Source organism: Terrapene carolina, unplaced genomic scaffold, assembly GCF_002925995.2.
Source record: "Terrapene carolina triunguis isolate 2854851 unplaced genomic scaffold, T_m_triunguis-2.0 Scaffold131, whole genome shotgun sequence".
NCBI classification, from domain to species: domain Eukaryota; kingdom Metazoa; phylum Chordata; order Testudines; family Emydidae; genus Terrapene; species Terrapene triunguis.
In genome coordinates this window covers 9,582,887-9,605,196 of record NW_020664482.1, presented here as the reverse complement: position 1 = coordinate 9,605,196, position 22,310 = coordinate 9,582,887, and the positions used below count along the sequence as shown (strand labels likewise).

The 22,310-nt window shown below is 40.6% G+C and overlaps 1 protein-coding gene across 2 annotated transcripts in view; it reads right to left on the bottom strand.

Annotated features, from left to right (window-relative positions):
• AFF2 (AF4/FMR2 family member 2) overlaps window positions 1-22,310 on the bottom strand; it is a 394,994-nt gene that overhangs the window by 94,329 nt on the left and 278,355 nt on the right. For both annotated transcript variants that reach the window (XM_026652958.1, XM_026652959.1), the window contains one exon: window positions 2,467-2,518. In XM_026652958.1, the coding sequence (XP_026508743.1) occupies window positions 2,467-2,518 (52 nt within the window). The remainder of the gene's footprint in view (window positions 1-2,466; window positions 2,519-22,310) is intronic.

The following is a 22,310-nucleotide window of genomic DNA, read 5'->3' as shown; positions in this document are numbered from 1 at the left end:
TAAAAGATACTTGGGATTTCTCAGAAGGTTTGAACCTCCTGCCTAGTGTGAAAACAGGGTCAATGCCAAACAGAAACTCTCTTGAATTTGTATTCTAGAACCTTAAGAAACCATATGAATGTTCCTTATGTGTCTCCTTCTTCTCTTTGAACCTGGTGTTGCCAATGGCATTACTAGAAAGTGACACCTGGATTTTTAGTGCAATGGTATTAGTGTAAGACCCACAGTTTCCTTGTTTTTCTGAAAGACATTAAGGTTATATCCAAAACCCATCACAGTTGATGGGAGTCTTTTCATTCACTTCACTGGGCTTTGAATCAGGCCCTTACTCACTTCAGCCCCTGATTCTGCTCTCACGGTTGCTGGTGTGAACATAGAATAACTCCACTGATGTCAGCGGAGTATCACCAGTATGAAACTGGTGTGAGATCGGAATCAGGCCCTGAGTATGTGTCTGCTTGCTGTTATTCTAGTTTTGAACTGGTACTGACATTGCCAAACAGATTACATTGGGCCTCTCATTATAAATATTACATTTTCAATCAAGCAGTAAACTTGTTAGTCAGACAAGCTGCACAAGATTATACAACTCTGCATTGCATACATGTAGGCTTTTAATCCTTCAACTTGTGAGTGCTTGACATTGGACTTCTGTGTTAGAAAAGGCTGACTCGTACAATCCAGGTGCCAATGGACACTACAAAATATATATTTCTTGGCACGCCCAGGAGGAGGAAGTGGGAGGGGTAGTGGTAAAATTCAGGTAGTTTGAAGAATGAATGAGAGCGCTCAGTTAAAAGCAACATTTCTGAAGCTGTAGGTAAACAGACATCCCAAAGGAGGTTTGCATCATTCCCTTTTCATATTCCTAATGATCAGCTGGACACTGTGAGAGTGTCTTATCAAGGAAGAAAGTAAGAATTCACATACAATACAACATTCCACATCATAACAATTATGGCAACAAAATCAAAAATTTGCTTTACTGTTTTATGACCTAAGAATGATACGGGGCCAAATTCATCCTTGGTTTAACTCCATTGTCTTCACTGAAATTATACCAGGGACGAATTTGGCTCAAGGTGTCTAGACTTTCTTATTAAAAATGCTGAAAAGATGCATGCCCTCCATTTTATTTCTCAGCAGTAACTAAATATTTATAATGCAGAATGGAAGAAAGGACAATGGTATCAGCAAGTTTTCTGCAAATGCTTTTTCACTAATGTCCCCTCTAGGCTGAAAGACGTCTGCTATTGATTCACAGCCAGGTCCTGCCACTGTACCTCTGGGAAACGGGAGTGTACCACTAATATTTATATTAGGATTAATGATTGTGGGCTCTAAACCCTTTGCTCAATGGCTGGAACAAAAGTTCCACGGTTCTCCACTGCTTTGTACTGACTACAGTCATTGATATCAGTGCAAAGAGAGTGTAAAGTGGGTGCAAACCATTACTTCTGGTAGGAGTGAGTGGAGAACTCTGATTTGGGAGCATTTTACAACCCTTTGCACAGGTGTAAACAGCGACACAAACTGGGTGCAAGGCCGTGGAGTCAAGATGATTAACTGGTGAACTAAAACAAAGGCTAACAGGACATGTCTCCCCTTGAAAATTATTCCCGAATAACTCCATGGGTAGACACTCTTAGACCTGGTCTACATTACAGGGTTAGGTTGCCATAAACTATCTTACGTTGACTTAGCTGTGGAAGTGTCTTCACTTAAATTTGGCTCTTGCTGACATAAGTGCCTCTGTATGCCAATTTAGTAACACCACCTCCCCGAGCATCGTAGAGTCACGGCCAATGTAATTAGGTCAACACAGTGTCAGTGTAGACACTGGGTTATTACTGGCATTCAGGAGCTGTCCCACAGTGCCCCACACAGACAATACAATTGATATAAGCCCTCCTGGTGAGGATGCGCCCCTCTGACCCAAGAGGCCAAGTTTGCGTACACACAAGCGATTTAATAACTGACGTGGTGATATTCTGATAGAAATTAGGTTGACATAATCTTGTAGTGTAGACATGGCCTTATTCTGGAATAGGAGTACCTTGTTCCTGTTAAGCTTAATCCACTTTCAAAGTGAATTAAACTGGAACAAGGTACTCTTATTTTGGAGTAAGAGTGTCAAAACATGACACTATTCATAATCAGTTGTTTGGGAATAGCTATTCCATAATAATTCAATGTGTAGGCAAGCCTTGTGGTGATGGATTGGGAGAAGTTTACCCAGGAATGGATTTGATACAGATATAATAAAATAACCAGGAGTCTGGTGGCACCTTAAAGACTAACAGATTTATTTGGGCATAAGCTTTCGTGAGTAAAAACCTCACTTCTTCGGATGCATCTATATAAAATATAGATATAATAATGATATAATAAAATAATATGCAACCACATTCAACTGATGAAGATATTGTCAGATATGTATGTTATATGCACACGTCAGAATTTTACCTGTTCGTGGTCATCTTCATCACTGCTGAGTTTTAGATCATCTTCAAGCATTCTAAAAAAAATAATAATCCAGAATTACATTTAATGAACTAATTTTATAAATTATAGGCCAAATCTAACCCTCAGTGAAGTCAGTGAAAAAACTCCCAGTGAGTTCAACTGCAGCAGAATCAGGATCTACAAAAGGAAATTGTGAGTACACTCTGACCACCTTTTTATGTGAATAAAGGCAAGGATGGACTACTTTGAAAATGACTCCATCACAAATGCTTACAATTAGCCCCTCTTTCATGTCCCCTTCTACCTGCTGATTGGCCCATAGTGTGTAGCTTACCACAAATAGGTATTTCTAGATTGGGAGAGTGGGGTTAAAGTAAGAGGAAGCACAGCTCCTCTCCTTTGCTGGAAACAGAGAAAGGGGTTCCCCCTCTTCTTGATTTAGACTGCTGCCCCTGATCTTTCTTGGCTGGTGATTTGAGGACCCACCAGGCAGGGGACTGTGAACTGGGAATACTAGGAGAAGCTGGTGCCTGTTTGAAGAATTTCTGGGCCTTCCAGCATTCCTATCAGGAGGTACAGTAGTATCGGAGGGAAAGACAGGAGTTTTCCGTGCTAGGAATCTCCTCTACACGGTCTCTCTTCTACAGGGGAATCTGTCACACCACTGCTCCCTGTTCCCTCTACAGGACAAGGGGAAGGAAGAGACCATGGACTATAAGGTGGATAGAAAGCTGGCTAGATTATCGGGCTCAACGGGTAGTGATCAACGGCTCCATGTCTAGTTGGAAGCCGGTTTCAAGCGGAGTGCCCCAAGGGTCGGTCCTGGGGCCGGTTTTGTTCAATATCTTCATTAATGATCTGGAGGATGGCGTGGACTGCACTCTCAGCAAGTTTGCAGATGACACTAAACTGGGAGGACTGGTAGATATGCTGGAGGGTAGGGATAGGATACAGAGGGACCTAGACAAATTAGAGGATTGGGCCAAAAGAAACCTGATGAGGTTCAACAAGGACAAGTGCAGAGTCCTGCACTTAGGACAGAAGAATCCCATTCACTGTTACAGACTAGGGACCAAATGGCTAGGAAGCAGTTCTGCAGAAAAGGACCTAGAGTTTACAGTGGACGAGAAGCTGGATATGAGTCAACAGTGTGCCCTTGTTGCCAAGAAGGCTAACGGCATTTTGGGCTGTATAAGTAGGGGCATTGCCAGCAGATCGAGGGACGTGATCATTCCCCTCTATTCGACATTGGTGAGGCCGCATCTGGAGTACTGTGTCCAGTTTTGGGCCCCACTCTACAAGAAGGATGTGGAAAAGTTGGAAAGAGTCCAGCGGAGGGCAACAAAAATGATTAGGGGGCTGGAGCACATGACTTATGAGGAGAGGCTGAGGGAACTGGGATTGTTTAGTCTGCAGAAGAGAAGAATGAGGGGGGATTTGATAGCTGCTTTCAACTACCTGAAAGGGGGTTCCAAAGAGGATGGATCTAGACTGTTCTCAGTGATACCTTATGACAGAACAAGGAGTAATGGTCTCAAGTTGCAGTGGAGGAGGTTTAGGTTGGATATTAGGAAAAACTTTTTCACTAGCAGGGTGGTGAAGCACTGGAATGGGTTACCTAGGGAGGTGGTGGAATCTCCTTCCTTAGAGGTTTTTAAGGTCAGGCTTGACAAAGCCCTGGCTGGGATGATTTAGTTGGGAATTGGTCCTGCTTTGAGCAGGGGGTTGGACTAGATGACCTCCTGAGGTCCCTTCCAACCCTGATATTCTATGATTCTATGATTCTATGCTGCCCCCAGCTCTCACCCCACTTTGAAAGGGGAAGTGATGAAAAATGTATAGTACTATATTACTACCTATTTTATACAACAGCTCTCTTTTGATAAATCTGAACATTTTTAAAGTGCAGGAATAAGATATTTCCACATGTTTTGGAAAAGAAACCATTTTTACCTGCTTTTACATCAGTCTAGATTCTCCATTTTCCTGAAGTCTAGATGACCACAGAATAAGAGTGGGGAACCACCAAGTATATGCGCCTATCCAACTACCCATATCTACATTGTGTGAGTGGCAATGGACCTTCTTGGGAACACAAACTCCTTTAGGCTACATTTCTTCTGTTACCACAGTCTCTTTTCTACACCAAATCCCTCTATCACTAGATGGCAGAACAACGTATCAGCATGCATCATCAAGACCTCTCAGGCTACCCACTGAAATTGATGAGCTTCCCCTGTCCTATTTTGATCCCCTTCCGCCTCTGCAGGAGACTTGCAAATTGCAATTACGGATTCCTTTTCATGTTGAAGAAGACTGGCGTCTATGAATTTTTACTGTTAGCCTTTAAATAACCGTAACAATCAATGAGTGTTTTGTCTGGATGGCCTTTTGTTTGAAGACTACCAGTAAATCATGGCTGTCTACAAGGGGACAGTATTCCAACCGGTCAAATATCAGCCCTCTCTAAACCCTGCTGGTGCTTTTAAAAGAGAAAGTGTAAGGAGAACTTTAACTGGCTAGTAAGTCATCTGTCTTTTAGTGACCTCTGTTGTCGGGCAGCTCAGTGGTTACAAAGTATCTGGACATGAAACTACTAGTCATTAACCTCTTGATAAATGTCAGATGCCTCCTTGTAAAATGTGAGCTCATAGAAGTAAGTCTAAGGTATGGATCAGGAATCTTTTTCTCCAAAACTAAGAAATCTGCAGGAAATATTAATCTTTAGAGGGCTAGATTTTAGTGATGAATGGGAACTTTTTATGTTGTTTATCTAGCAGACGCATTCATTTGTTTCTACAGTGGCACTGCCTGGTGCACCATTCACAACAACAGATCACTGCAGCTTGATCTATCCATAGCCCTTAACTGCATCATCCGAGTTCATTATATACTCTTGAGGACAATGCACCCAGAATGATAAGATCACCCTAATGTGTGGATACATCTTTGTGATTCTTAATTCTAATTCAATCCTAAATTCCTCTTCTAAAACCTACATCTCACTTAAATATGCAAAGCATTCTGCCTCTTTAAAGCAGCACTGCTCGATAATGTACTCTGTATTATTTAAAACAAAATACAGAGCTAAGAAAAATAAGGCAGGGACCTTTTCACGATTTAAGCCTAAAGGGTTATTTCTTTCTTTCTAGCCATTGCACTTTTTTTCATTTTGTTACATGTTAAATTTCTTCTTGACATATTCTGTTGAAGTAAACCAAAAGGATAAAAGAAATTCTGTATTAGACAAATGAAAAGAAGCAAGCATAAAAAGATAAATGAATATACCTACGAAACAGTCTTGTAAAATGGCTGATTAATAACTGTCCTTATAAAGCATGTTACAGACTTTTTCTAACAGTACAGTAAGCAGTAGGTATGTTTACATTGAATATTGAAAAATATAAATTTGATATAAAATATGATGATTAGTAGGAAGGACAACTGTTGGAGTTGGTTTCAGATAAACTAAATCTGCAGGATTTATGAGTTTCCATCAAGAGACTAATGGATGTTTAGAAGACTAGAGAGAGGGAAAAAATTGGATTTGGGTATTTGTTTAGCGGTTCCAAGCTTATCACTTGGAGTATATAATTCTTCTTAGCCTGGTCTGCTACATGAGGAATATGTCATCACATTCAGTTACACAACTCAAAGGTTAAACAACCAAACCACACCGCTACTAAAATGCATCATCCTTTAGTGGCAGATGGAATAATTAGGGAGAAACTGAATATGGTACCAACAATAAATATATGGCAAAGCAAAAAGTGAGGGAATAAATTCAAAAATATACAGTATGCATAAATGAAAGTGAAATGTTCAAGAGTTCAGAAAGCCTCCTCCCAGAGGATATTAGTTAGAAGGAGGTAATATTTTACAGAAAGTGGAGGACTTAGACGTTCTTCAACTATTTTAAAATGTGCTTAATATTCTGGAGAAGTGGGTCATGGTGGCTTGCACATTTAATGCTTCTATTAACTCCCATTTATAAGCAAGTGGCATCTGAGCACACTCAAGGCCCAATAAGGGCTTTTAAAGATTGCCAGCAATCTTAATCCAAGGTGACTGTTTCATAATCATCATACCTAGAGAAGTAACACATTTCATCCTCAAAGCCCTGAGCCACAAGAGCTCTGTATCTACAGTACTTTCCAACACTGTCTGTATGGTCTGAACTTGAAATTGAGTCCTCTTGAGAGACAGATACGTGTAAGTATGCATATATGATCTATATGGAACTATGTAACTGTTAAACTTAAGAACACCTTGTCTTGAGATTACAGAATGAATTCCCTGGTAATATCATCCCAGCTGTTAATAAAAGGCAATTCAGTGGATATATTAAAGTTACAATGAACACAGTCAATGAGGGTAAATCAAAAAGAAAACAGTCTGTATCAGAAAGCTATCTCCGGAGGTGTTACAAATTCATTTCATTTCCTATTCTTCTCTGACCTAATCGACATTATTGTTGAATATACATGTACTTGTTTGTCTTTTCATCCATAGCTAATACATAACACCACTTTAGGGAAAGTTGGGATTAAGAAGGATTTTTGATCTCATTATTAGAGCAGTGCCATTTACAGAGCAACAATTAAGGCTGTGTCAGCATATTCATTATATTTTCAGAGGTTTATAATTTGGGATGTGAATTTGCTGCAGCCTGAAACGTGGTGACAAAGAAACACATTTATCCCTGGGGCAAACTGGTGTAATTCTCCTTGATTGACTACTACACTTGCTTATTCCAGAGATGAATCTGCTCCAAGAGCAGGCTTTTTATGCATTAGAAACTTAGATAGAAAGGGGGTGGAATGAAGGTTTTATTGGCATGAGTTTGGGAGGGCCACACCACTGACGATTGACAAAAACTTTATTATTTTGAGGATGCAGTAAGTTGACTTAGGCCTTAGTGGACTCTTTGAAAAACGGTATGGATTGAAAGTGAGGCTGTCCTAAAACAATTTTGGAGGGATATATGATTTTGGTACAGTGAGCTGGATCATTACTGTTTCTTTGCTGCTCCTGGTGCTTTTCTCAAGGATCTAGCAACCAGAACGAGAAACACGTGTGCACTGAAAATAGACATGAACAAAGAACACCCTTTCTGGTCAGTACTTGTAGATGCCGTCAAAGAATTCTGAGTCCCACCAGGCTTGTTTTTGTTCCAAAAGAGGATTGTGTTCCAAACTCCGCCCTCTCCCGCACTCAGAACAGCGTTGCGCAGGGATGAATTTGGGAGTCAGGTCACTACATCCTAGTAGTTTACGTATGCTCAATTAAAAAGGAACAAACCGTTTTAACCTTTCATTCATGCAATAAGTGATGGAAAAAATGTCAACCAAGCGGACATGAAGGAATAAGATAAAAGACCATCGCTGAACCTGGACTGCAACTCATTGCACTGCTAACAAACCCAAGTGAATGCAGGAACGGAGCCAATTCTAAAGCCATCACTATCATAAACATTGACTTCATGAAATGTTTTGTGCACCTCAGACCTGTAGGTCTGGGCACTTGCCAACAGGGTGATCAGACGACCCAATATTATTCCAACCATCCCAATATTAAGGGCTTTGTCTTATACAGGCAACTATTCCCCCCTTACACTCCAGTCCTGATTTTTCATATTTGCTATCTGGTCACCCTACTTGCAAATGAGCAAGTAAAAGTTTTATTTAGGAAAGATGAGATAATTATTATCCATAAAAAGTACAATCACCAGATACCTCATTTTCAATAAATTCACATACCATTTTAATAGAAGCTTTAGAATTCCCGAAAGGGATACTGTCATAGCTGACAGGCCAAAAATATTATTTATCCATCTAGGCTGTGGGCTTGATCCAAAGCCCAAGGAAGTCAATGGGAGTCTTCATTTACTCCAAGGAGCTTTGGATCAGGACCTACATCTATTTTTTGGCTGTGCATACCTCTTATCACTGAAATATCTAAATATTTTATGGGTAATTTAGCTCTGGGACCCGGATCCTCAAAGGGATTTAGGCACCTAAGTCACATTAATTTCAATGGGAGTTTAGGCACCTAAATACTTTTGAGCATCTGGGCCCAGGTCCCTAGTGGACGTCATGGAGCACTCCTTTCCTCCCTTCTCTGGTTTTATGAAGCTGTATTTGGGGTATATATATTTTTAAAATAACAAACCATTCTGACTATGGAGACAAAGCTTGATCCAAGAGGATGTTCTTGCAACACACCAAATTCTGTTCCTCCTTACTTAGTCTGGGCTCAATTCTCCACTGTGGCTAAGCTCCACTTGGATGTAGTGTGTGTGTGTCGGGGGGAACAGGGTGCCAGTTTCAGCTCCCTGATCCCTAGCTGTCCAGAAAATTAGCTCTTACTTTTGCCAAGCTGGCAATTATAAAATATGCACTCATTTGGATCACACAGTTGCCTACAAGTGTGCAGTCTTTTTCTGTGCGATGACAGCACACACATGTGCATGAATCAAGCACATACAGGTATGATGTTCTTTTCCCCACCAGGCTTGGCTCTGGTTGTCATGCTGGCAGGCGAGGTGTCAACACATACCAAGGTCCCAGGCCACACCGAACACTGACAAATGCATTGCTGGAAACCAGGCTGACTCACCTGTGTGTTGGGATTGCTAAAACAGATGCTAAGTTGATAAAAATGTGTTTAGTGTTTAGACTTGATGAAACGCTTGTAGGATGCTGCATGTACTGATCTCACTTATAACGTTTGTAGCCCATGGTATAAGATTACATTGAGTATTTGCATTGTAGACCTCTGTAATTGTGTAACTCGAACAGGAAAGAAGCATTAATTAGTGTAAAGTGCAGCTCTGCACAAGAAGGCCCACTGAAACCAAATGAGCCATTGTGAAACATCACGGACAAAGACTTTGTGGATTGTCTCCTCTCCATCCCCAACACCCATGAAGAAGAGACAGGTGCTGACACTTGTTCCATCAGTTTGAACTGTCAGGGAAGGGAATAAAAATGCCTGACCAGAAGGAACTGTATCAGTGTGCTGCTTGAAATTTGGAGAGGACAATATTTCCAAGCATAAGCAAGGGATCCCTAAACTGCTTAGCTTGGGTTAGCCCTAAAGGAAATATAGCATTTGGATATTACAGCAGCTTCTATTACCTTTTGAAACTTATGACTGTAATTCATTTGTGTGTGTATGTTTACCTGCTTTAACCTTGTAAATAACTCTGTTATTTCTTTTTCATAGTTAATACATCTTTAGTTAGTTTATTGTAGGATTGGCTACAAGCATTGTATTTGGTGAAAGATCTAAGTTACAATTGACCTGGGGTAACTGACATTGGTATGTCAGGAATCAATTGGTATGTCGGGAATTGAAATGGACAAGATTCCGGCTCTCTGAAATGCTAACAAAAAATTAGATTACTGCAAATGGACTTCTACTCTGAGAGACTGTGACTGCCAACATAACAAGGAGGCCACATTTTTGACCACCATCCTTGGGATTGTCTCCTTAAAGGGGTAGTGTTTATAGCTAAAACAAGGCAGAATAGAACAGAGAAAAACGAGATCGTGCACAGAGATATAAAAAGCAGGGGAAAGAGTTGATAAAGAAAAGTGGTGGCAGGCAGAAAAAGTGTATAAATGAGTTGGGAGTCTTCAAAAGAAAACAGTTCCCTCTTGCTTTCTCTTTACACTGATACAAATGGACCTATTCTGTGGGTTTTAGATACGGAAACATACACTAGCACTCTGCAACTATTTATCCTCTTCAGTATTAGAGAGACAGCTTGGAATGTCACACCAAATTTCACTTGTGATGTTTAATAAGACTTAAATCCGGAACAGGCAGGAATCAAATCCATGTCTTTGAGGTGAAAAAAAGCAGCGCATTACCATCCTGTGGTATAAAGCCCTTATTAACGCTACAGTCCAATGTTTTCTGGAATACCTAGTTGTGGAGAACACATATGAATACTGACTAGCAAGAAGATGTTACCTTTTCCACCTCTGAACTTTCACTGAATTGGTCCCATCAGTTCAACATAATCTAAACTGCATTTACCCTGTGGACATTATACTGAACTTGTTTTTCATTTTCCTGATGCATTTCTCTGTATTATATTAGACTTTTCAGAGAGTGGTAACTCAAGTTATCATGCAAATGACAAACTGAATAATGGAATTCAGATGTATTTCAAGAATATGTTGCACACACTGCAGCACAATTTTATCATTTATCAGGGGGTTTGTGTGTATGTGTGCGAGAGAAAACATCTAACAATATATTTCCCCAGAGAAGTTCATAAAACAATGGACAAAAAGGTTGGGAAAATGAAAACAAATGGTAGCGTAATTCCAAAGGAAAAAGAGGATGTTTTGTTTTAAAATATCCCATCTATAAATCTTGAGATTTGATATTCATCCTCCTGCTGAAATGTGCAAGTCATTTTTAAAATATTTCCTCTGAGATAATCCAAAAGTTATGGTAACTCCTCCCGCTCCCGCCATCCTCAAAAAACCCCCAGACTCTTAAAATGTTAAATGGAATTTACAAGCACCATTTAACCGGATATTCATGGCCACTTGTTCAACAATTGTATACATATCTCAATATATTTTATTAATTTTCCCTTCTCGTTGTCTGCCATTTTTTCCCAGTTCTCACTGGTGACCATGGGCTAGTTCCTGCCAACTCTTACTCTCTTGAGTAGCCTTTACTCATGTAAGTAGTCTCATTGGTCTGAATGGGACTACTTACATGAAAAAAAGGCTAGTTGCTTGATTAATGGATCAAGTGCTCATTCTCCAGCCTGGTGGTTTAGTAAGGGCTGGTCCACACTAACCCCCCAGTTCGAACTAAGATACCCAACTTCAGCTATGTGAATAACTGTAGCTGAAGTCGAAGTACCTTAGTTCGAACTACAAAGTACTTACCGCAGGTCCACACGCGGCAGGCAGGCTCCCCCGTCGACTCCGCATACTCCTCTCGTGGAGCAGGAGTACCGGCGTCAACGGTGAGCACTTCCGGGATCGATTTATCGCGTCTAGACAAGACGCGATAAATCGATCCCAGAAGATCGATTGCTTACCGCCGAACCTGGAGGTAAGTATAGACGTACCCTAAGGTATCTCCAGTGAAGTCTCATGTGTTAGCCAAAAGGAAATGCTACGGACAATAAGACTAGTTGGCCTCTTTCCCCTCACAGGAGACTGAATACATTAGCCTCATAACACTGTCAGCCTCCCCGCAATCCAACTGATGGAGAAAGATGTCTTACTAAGAAACACTCCATTTTGTGTTGTCACACTCAGTCTGCCTTAGTGTTTCTGGCACCATATCAGTAATTAGTGTAATTACAGCTGGTGAGAGAGAAGTAACCCCTGTGGTTATCTATTAGATACCTCACAATCAGAGAGTGCACTTCATTACTCATCTCTCCATATCATCTTCTAATTCCAAAAGGATTAAACAAAATGAATTCTTTCAGTAGAAGAATTTCTTTATCTAGCCCTCCATTAATCTCCATGTATAAAAAGCTCTTCAAGGCAACTAAACTATTAAGTTGCTACTAAGTGCATTATAACTACTGCTCTGTTGACAGGCATTTTGTTTTTCATTAAAGTTGAGAGAGAGAGAGAGAGAGAGAGAGAGAGAGGGAGAGAGAGAAGAGAACTGAGGCAAATGGGGAGGGAGAAGGAAGAACCTATTCCAGGTTTTTACCCACATGTTGCCTTGAACAATATTATAGCAAATCTAATAACTTACAGGTTATAAAATAAAAGGCCAAATCCTGTTCTCAAAGTCAATTCCCATTGGAATAGAAGCAGGTTTGGGCCCAAATGTTTAAATTACAAGTAAACATTTTGCCTACATTAAAGAAAGCAATTTCTTTTTACAAGTACAGTTGAGGTGATGTTTTAATAATAATAATGGGCTCCTTGCTGGAAATTTATAGTACATAGGTACTATAAGTCAAACTGCATGGTGAGCTTCTCACTTGCTGTACAATCGGTGATTGGAACCCTGCCCTCTGAGTCTGGCAAGCCCAAATATGAGACATCATAATGGTAAAAAACGTGGGACTTAATAAAAAGAACAGAGCAGGAAGATTATGATGTGGGATTAATATCATTTTCAAAAACCTCTAGTTTTATGACTCGGCGAGTTGATGTATACAGTTTATAGCAATAAAAGCAAGAACATAATGTCTGTTTGAGGCTTGGATAATGAATGATGAGGAACAACCTCGAGGTCTGCTCTGGAACTGTATTCATCTATGGAGAAAAGAGGATCACAGTTTGTTCCCACTCTTATTTTAACGTGGCTAATCACGCCAAACTTTTCCAGTATGCACAAAGTGTCCATATCCTTTCCCCTTCATCCCTCCACTCTACTCCCTAGACATTTCCTGGGTAATGGTGTCCTCCTCTCAAACACACCTCCACAAAAAAAAAAAAAAAAAAAAAAAAAAATAGTTGCCCCCCAGGCACGATCCAACTCAGAAGAAATGGCAGATCCCCCAACACACACATTCCAAAACGGAGCATCCAAAGTGGGAACTATTCCAGAATAGCTATTGCAGAATAGCTTACTGTACAGTAGCTTTGCTCGTCAATTTCCCCATATAGACAAGGTCTAAAAGGCCACTAAGGAAAATCCAGTTGTCATAGGAAGGGCCCACTTATATCGGTTTGGATTCTGCTACTAATCAAGGGCAGTATATAGCCCAGAATGTATTTTGTGAAACACACTCAACTCCATTACATTCTGAATGAAAAACATCTTCTAATTTAGCCATATTTGATAAAACTATGCCTCAGCCAAAGCACCAGTATTTTCTCAGGCAAACCAGCCGTGACATGGCATATCTATAGACAAAGGCTTTGGGAATTTAGTTAAACAATGATTGATAATTCCAGAGCAAGTTGCAAAGGTGATGTTAAAAAAATTCACATCAGATAAGATATTTAAAAGATTTTTCTCCACAGGAAATAAATAGCGTAAGACTGGCTCATCTATCCAATGCTCTATAATGTACATGGAAGTGCATTCATTTTACTCATTGACTATATTCTTTTATTTTATTCCTTTTTTAATCTTCAGGTGAAGTGAGCCCTTCAAGGAGATGTTTGATGAGCTGTCAGTACCAGCATGACATTCACAAATCTTTTGCTGTTTTCCTCTTAGATAGACTCATCTCATATCTGAAGAGCTGGGCTCTTTTGTTTCCGTATATTGGAAATGGGTTTTCTCTGCTAAATCTTAAACTTCAGTAATGTCTGGAGTGGAAACAGCTTTTGAGTGTTCATTAGTTTCTTTTACATTGATGCATTTCTTGCAAGTCTGAGCTATTTTTTTTAAAAAATACAACATTGTTTTTGCTCTTTGAATTATTTGCCACTACAAAATGCTCCCTACTGACATTTAGGCACGTTAAATGTTGTAGAGAGAGACTATGCTTCAGTAGTAGTAGTAATAATAATAATACTTCACTCTTATTTAGCACTTTTTCCTCAGTAGATCTCAAAGTGCTTTACAAAGGAGATAGAGGGTGATATGCATTCCACCCACCTAAAGCTTGAGTTATGGGGCTCCAGGCAGGTGAAGAAGTTAAATCCACCACCCAGTATGGGACAAGGCTGCAGGGCAGCACACCCTCACCTCACTTGGTGCTATTCTAGTTTGTGGGCTGACAGCAGCTGCAGACCTGCCAGGTAGTTGTGTGTGATGTTGGGACCAGCATGGATCCTTTGGCCATCCACTCTAGCTCACACAGGGCTAGCAAGTAGATTCTTGATGCATGTAGGATGCACCCCTGTGTAGCCTTCCACTGGTGGCTCCCCGGCATAGCACCTTTGGCAGAGACTAGGGGAGGATGACGGCCTTGCATTGGCACTTCCACGAGATGAATAAATTTTACCTTCAATGCACAATTACAAAGAAGGATGAATTTTAAGAGTGAGAAGAAATCACAGAGCAAATTGTGAAGCAGCAAATCAGAGCAGTCACCTGGACCTTGGTGATCAAGCTCCGAACATCAAGCAAAGAAATGGTGAAAGCATAACTCATCCCCAACAATTCACAAGAGGCCTATTAGTCCCCCTGCTCACAAACCTGGTTTTCCTCCTTAAACTCTCTTAGCTGTACCAAGGAGTGACCACATCCTGGCTACAATTAACACAACATGCTACTTTCCTTTGCAAGCGCTTTGAACTGAGTTTGTGGCCAATACGGGCTTGTGCACGAGAAGCAGAAGGACGAACGAACAACTCCAAAAAAGGCCAGTACTCAACATTTGTTCTTCACTGCAAAGACATCATCGGACTCAAGTTCCCAGCACTGCAGTGGGGGCGGATGCCCAGCCACACACTTCCAGTGAGCTGTTGGAATCAGCCTTCATAGATTAAGGAGGGAAAGCAAACTCATTTCCGCAACTATCAAACCCACTGGAATTTGGGTGTTTTTGCAACTTTCATTCAAATGTGGACACTATCAGGGTCATGCTCTGCTCGAGAAGACCGTGACAAAAGGAGCAGAAAGAGGGCAAAGATTAAAATCCAATGCAAAGGAGGGTGAAAAAGTAGACAAGAGAGAGTGGCAGAGTGGGGAAGACTGCACAGGGAGAGGGAGAAAATTGCTAATGGAAAACTAAATATATACCTATGTCTTTCAGTAGGATACCAACTTGTGGCAGCTTAAATTTGGGGGGAAGGGGAAAGGTGAGGTTGGTGGGGGTGTCCTCTACTCCTGACACAAAGCAGAGCCTTCCTTTGGACTAGAAAAACAGATGTATTTTTTGATTGAATCTTGAAAAATAGTGTATTTCAATTATAGGCTTTGCCAACCTGAATAATTTTTGCAAACTCTGAAATACATTCAAGAGGGCCTCCAAACCTCAGGCTCTACAAGGTTCCCCCAGCCCCCTTGCATAAAGGATCAAACTCAAGGAAAACCTCCAAAGTTTCCCGCACACATTCCAGGTTACTTAGAGCCCAAATATGCTGGTATGTTAAATAATTCACTATGATTGTATCCTAACAAATTCATGTTGAGTAAAGGAATGAAAATAAATAAAGACTGTGTGACAGCAATCTCAAGCTGTTGGGTTTCTGAATCACGGGGGACAATTTGTCCTCCAGAATAAATTGCTGGGGACAAGCTGTCCTGTAACCCAATAAAGAGGCTTAGATGGTTCATTTCAGTGCTAATGGACAATCACTCCATAAAGCTGCATAAAACAACTGTATTCTGGTCCAGAGGGAAGACTGAAGGTGTTTAATACAGGCTGCTAGGGCCAGGTCTTTTTCAATCACAGATATTGAACAGGGAATATTACTAAGCCTTATTCTGGTCCTGAAACAAGCGCAGGGTTGGGGAAGAATGGGGGTTATAGCTTTAGTGTTGATGACTGTTTATGTAGAGTAAAGTGACATTCGTGTCCTAGAGCATACTTTAAAACGTTACATTGAACATGTTGTTCAAAAGGAAAATTAAAATGGGAGGTGTAGTTCCAAACTAGACCACTGAGAGGAGCTGTTCATTGAGAGTCCCATCAGGAAGAGCAGCAGTGCCACTGTGGAGGCAGGAGCGTGATATGGGGCAAGAATAAGGCGTGAGAGGCGGGGCTGGTGAGAATGTGGGAGAGATGACTGGGGCTTTCGCCATGACTGGGGGACTTTACACCTTTATTGGGCCAACTGCTGGAAAGTGACTGAAGCCCAGTGCAAAGGGGGCTGGAGGGTCCAGGATTAATCAAGGTTGGCGAACGATTTGTACAGACAGGAGAGTTCTGCCCACGGGAGTTAAGGAGGAACCAGGAGAAAGAAATGCAAGGGGCTGTTTCCGTCTTATTGCATTAAAGTCTGTGTTCCGGGGTTGCATGGTCCCTCAACCCTCCCTTCCATCCAGATCGAACACAAGCACCCCTGCATCAGAATGTGTCATTTTTGTCAAGATAAATGGATCTTCAATAAGAAAATAAACAATGTTTTGGATCAATTTTTAAATATAAAAGCCAGAGAATTTATCCATGGACAGACAAAAAGAAAATAAAAGGAATAAACTATTGAAATTATTTTCAAATCTGCATGATTTATAATGCTTTGTGTAGGCACAATGGGAAACAAGCAACAGGCCCGATCCTGCAAGCACTTACTCACGCGAACAGTCCTTGCTCATGCAAGCAATCTCTGTCAAGCTTGGGTCCAAAAACAATGACACGACACCACTGGTGCATATAATTACTCTAAGATAAACAGATATGAATAATTGCACATAATTTCCAAGCATTTCCTTTCACTTATAATGCAAAAAGAAAAATTAGAGGATAAAATGAAAATGTATCTGTTTCCACTTCCATGTTTCATACATCATTAATTCTGTAAAAATATATCAGCCTTCAGATTGATACTTCACTTTGTTTGGCATGCTCTAAGACAGCAATATGCTTGATAACCCGCTTGAAAATTTGATCCTATTGTTTAACAAAATGAGAATTGTTTCATAAGGGGCTCCACCATGTCTGCACACATTTCCCCCTAAGTAACAGTATGAGGCTTGTATTTCCCCAGACAGTTCAACATTTATGTTGATGTGCTTGGCTGCCGACCCAATCTTGCACTAGCTGTAATACAGGAGAATTTTCCTCAGCGTTTTGAATTATGGCACTGAAATCACTTAACAGTGCCTTCGGTGCATGTTAAACAAGTTTCCTGATACAGTTAGCTCTTGCAGAAAGCTTGTTTACCCTATAAATTATAGCACATGGTAAAACCACATTTTGGCCTGGAATTCACAATGGTGAATTATTTTCGATATTGCTTCAAATGGGGCAATTCTGAAAAAGTCAGCTTTCCCCTACACACGCAATCACGCATACAAATAGTCTCTGTTCTAAGTATTCCCTATTACGTCTTGGGTTACCCCTATTACGTCTTGGGTTAGTATTAGAAAGCTTGATTGTGTTAGTAGAACCTTCCCTGTTGGGACACTAAAACCCAGATCCTCCAGGGTAGTTAGGCACCTATCTGTTTCTTTAGGCACCTAAGTCCTCCATTCAGGTTCCAAACTGCTGCTGAGCTGTGGCCTAACTATTTAAGGATTTAAGTCCCCTGGGGGCCTCTGTCTTCACCAGTTGCTCACCTTCGACCTGACACTGTTGTGCAGCTAACAAGCTGTTCCGAACCCTAGCTCAAGCGGAGGTCCTGCAGGCCTCCAAGCTGGAGGCTCAAACTAAGCAGGGGAACTCCTATCTCACCAGGGGAGCACAGTCCTGCCCGGACATTGGTTAGACCCCACAACAGAAGGGCCAGATTGAGGCCACCGCTAGGTGGAGGGACAGCACAGCAACCACACCGGAGAGAACTGGGGGCACCTGGGAGAGAGGCATTGAGCCGGAGCAGGGGAGAGAGATGGCTCTGGCTGCTACGGCATGGGCTACGTAAGCAGCTGACGTGGCTTAGGTGCCTAACTCCAGGCGAGGGCTTGGGGCTGAGGAGCAGAGGCAGCTACCTATCTGGCCTGTCAGCCAGGTGCACCAAGTCCTAAGACCCTCTCCTCAACATTTCAATCCTGGCTCGCTCAGGCAGCTCCTCACTCAGCTTCTAAGGATCCCTTTCCGAGCCCTCCTTATGCATCGTATGGGGAGCCTGGGTGCCCAGCCTGAGGCTGAGTATTCTAGGAGCTAGGCATTGCAATGCCGAGCAGAACAATGCCCAAGCACCTTTGAGAATCTGGACCCAGATGGCAAGGGAAGGAAAAAGCAGGGAGGAACCGGGAAAGGTTACACTAAAGATATCCGTAACCACTGTTTTGCCTAATTATTCATAGCAAACCCTGCAATACTGCTATCAGGATTCTGATGCCAGTGGGAAAATGATCCACCGTGTTATTTCCAAAATCTGAACAAGCCATCCACCTTTTCAGCAACTTCCTGTCTTAAAATACCACCCCACGAGTAAATACAATTCTGATCCTGATTAGACAGCCACTTTAAGAAACACATTTTTGTTGTCCCCTTAAGATGTAGATTCCGACTCTGAAATCCATTTAGTTATCAAGTGCATGACACCTGAAAAAGGGCAAATAAACAGACACAATAGTATCTGGTGACAGAGGAATTTTGAAAAAAGATTATACAGGGCTACGTAAAACTACTAAATGGATACCAGTGTCAGGATATAGGTAAACTGCAGAATAAGCCTGTCAATCATAATGAACAATAATCTGAAATTACACAGCCAGTGGACGGATAATATTTAGGAACCTAGATACTACCAAACTGGATCATATATGTGCTCCACTTAGTTCAGAATCTTGTCTCTGGGGAAGGTATGAGAAACTTTACAATAGGTAGTTATGGAATAATTTGCCAATGAGGAATGGTTCTCCCTGACTCTCAGAGGCTGGCTTATGCCCTGAAGCACAAGAGTTTATATTCCTTCCAAAACTCTTGTTTTGTTTTATTTGAATCCTTACTATTATAACTCAGCATACCCCCGTTACCCAGATAAATGTCCAAACTTTTTCTGAATCCTGCTAAACTGTTGGCCACCATCATATCTTGAGGCAACGTGTGTCCTAACTGTGAGTATCTGAAAACATATTTCTTTTGATTAGTTTTAAATTTACAAAGTGTCATTTTCATTGAATGTTCCTTTCTTTTGACATTATGAGAAAGGGGCTGGGATTTTCAAAGGAATCTCGTTAGGATGAAGTGCCTAATTCCTTAGGTTCCTTTGAAAATTCCAGTCAGGGTAGCTAGAAGTGCCTGATCAACCTTTTCTAAACCATTCGTTATTTTGTATACCTTGATCAGCTCCCCCACTTTTATTCACCTCCTCTCTAAAATAAACAGCTCCAGTTTTTTCAGTCCTTATTTATATGGAAGATTTTCCATGCCTGACCGATCAAATGAGATCCTTAATACGTAGGGCCAAATTTTCCGAAGTAGGCATCTGTAATATACATGCAAAATGAGCATATGCCAACTGGTTACTTCCAGTGCAAAATATGCTGTTGTGAGCACAAACACCAATTCTGTGAGTGCAACTATCTATTGTTCACCTATTTGTCCTTGCATATTTAGCGTGAACAGTTTATACACTTGCAGTTGAAAATCTGATCCTATGGGAAAACGACCTTTATTTTGAACTAAGAGCATATATATTTTTTAACTTATGTCTGATATATGGACTGTGCACTCCCATTGAGTTTTGACATTACATTCAGTGGAAGCAGGATCAGTCCCATTAAAAGTAAATTGCATGATCCACACTCGCATTTAGTGTATGGGCTGTTAATCTACAGACTAATCCATTTGATTCGTATGGTTAGGTAGTTGGGTAACTAGCAGGGCACAACACTACCTTTCATCTCCTCAGGTAATGCAAATGTTATATCTCAAATCCAATTTAAATTGTCGTTCCCTTGAGCTCAGACATAATTTCCCTCTAATCCTCTTCTGGTTGTCTATAGTGTAACCTTCAAAATCTCAGATACGACACTGTAAAAATGATCAAGTCATAATTTTTTTTTTAAAAGAGCAAAACCCAGCTATTTTTCCTGGTGGCATTCTGTTCCCAGCTGTTATCAAAATCAAGAATTCTGCAATTGCCTTGAACTCTGCATTCATTTTATTCTTCTAGATTTTTGCCAATGAAAATACCTCAGTGCTGCTTCAAGGGAAAATAATCTTGTCACTGTTATTGTGCTATATCTAAGATTAGGTAGGTCAAACTAACTACAAGCATGTTCAAACTGCTGTGGGGCTGGCTATTGGTTTAGGGGTTTTTTTGGTTTTCCCCTTGCTCCTACCACAAAGTAATAGGGATTTTTCCCCTTTCATTCCTCTTGTCTTTTGTTGTTTTTAATCGACCACCCATCAGTGCCGAATTGCCTTGTAACTGTCTGCTGGGCTTTCATTTGACAGAGATAGCTGCTATTGTTAACACGAGCCTTCACTTCAGCCCATTTAACTTTTCTCAGTTTGACAGCTTCACAATAGCCACCTTCCATCTAAAGAAAACTGTGATTTAGTAGAAAAGGAATGTGGGACAACAGCCTGATCTGTCACTCAGTCTCCAGTGAGTTCTCTTGGCATAAAAGTTCCCCCACAAAGCCAGAGGATGAAATACTACTTGAGAACAAGATGGTCATAAGACATGTTCTGTTATATAGTCTGGGAAAATCTAAACAGCAACGGTGCTTAAAAATACAGCCCCTTCTTGTCAGTATTTTGGATTCAGCAGCAAAATACATATTTTGATTGATTTTATATTTCCCTTTTTACTTATGTTCTAAAGAAATGTTTGATTTTCCCCTCCTTTTTATTTATCTAGTAATTGTTCTCAAATTGATCGACAACAACTCCTCGTGGAAACAATAAGTCACACGTAAATTAAAGCTTTCATCGGACTACTATTGCTCCTTCTCCGTACAAGTCTACATGGAAAGATATTGATGAGTTAAGCGCCTGCATGTCTTCCCTTGTGGACAATTAAAAACACCCCAAATTATGGCTGCCTAGGCACGGAATCACAGCACTGCAAGCTCAGATCTCCAGGTAAAGACAGTTTGCAATATTCCATTTTTAGATGGAATTTATTTTAGGGGCACCCGCATGGTTCTTCATGATTTTGTGCCTGTAATTTTGTGAGTGTGCAAATGCTAAAACAACACTTCATCCCTCTATTGTCACGTATACACGTTGTTTGTATCCACAATCTGGGTAGTTAGATGCCTGAATTATACTATTTGCTCACACAAATGTTGGATGCAAATTTAGAAACCATTTTTGAACATCTGGAAAAGACCTATTTTAAAAACCACAAAGCAGAATTTATTTCCAGGTTATCAATACTTCCGCCCTCAGATGTGCATCAGATCCCAGTGACTTCAGTGGGAGCTGTATGTGAAGGCAGAATTAGGACCACAAAGTACTATAAAAATAACCCCACTAAATACATTATCTTCACTTGGCGTAAAAAACCCATTTTCTGATGCCGAAAGGAAAAGTGCATATGTCTTAGATGGTAGCTGCCACCATGCAGATAATAGGTTTGTTTTTGTCTTGCAGTAACCATTCAGATAGCTCAGTAATGAGCTAGGTATAAATATCCAGATCGATCCATAAGCTAAAACAGACAGTTAGACAGATATCTATGGCTTGACAGAATTCAATTTTTATTTTTCTATACTTTTGATTGATCATGTTGATGTTTATTTTTAAGATTTCTTTTCAATTTTTATCAATTTACATTTTCAGTTGCATGAAATTTTAGGTTTCAAGCATTTTTTTATTTTTTATTGATTGAAAGTTTCACAGCTGCAGGAACTTATGAAGGTGTCAGACAATTATTTAATCACAATCTTTAGCAAGTGCTCAAGCAGCATTTTTCTTACCTTGTCTATGTGTAAATTTTGATAATTATCACTGGAAATAACTTTTCGTCAGTTTGTGTTTGTATGGTGAAATCAATGTTTACCAACATTTACTGATAAAAAAATCTCATCCTTCCACACAGAGAGCTAAACTTTACCAAAGAGGAGGGCAAAGGCTGCTGGATAAGTGTCTGTGATCATTATTTACATGTTGAGAGAGTACCCCAATGCGAAAATCAGGGAAAACACCATATTTCTCAACCTCTCTCATTAGGAGGGACTTCTTTCAGTTGAGAGCTCTGGTGGTCGGATTTGGGAGAGAACTCCTCCCTTTAAGCTTTCCATAAACAAAGTTAAAACTCATCCCATCAAGGAGCTTCAGCAAGATTCACTAAGATTGTTAAAGTTACGCAGTCATAAATCTGTTTTGGGCAACCGACTTATTTTGTAAACTCAGGTTTTTAATTTTAGTACATGCT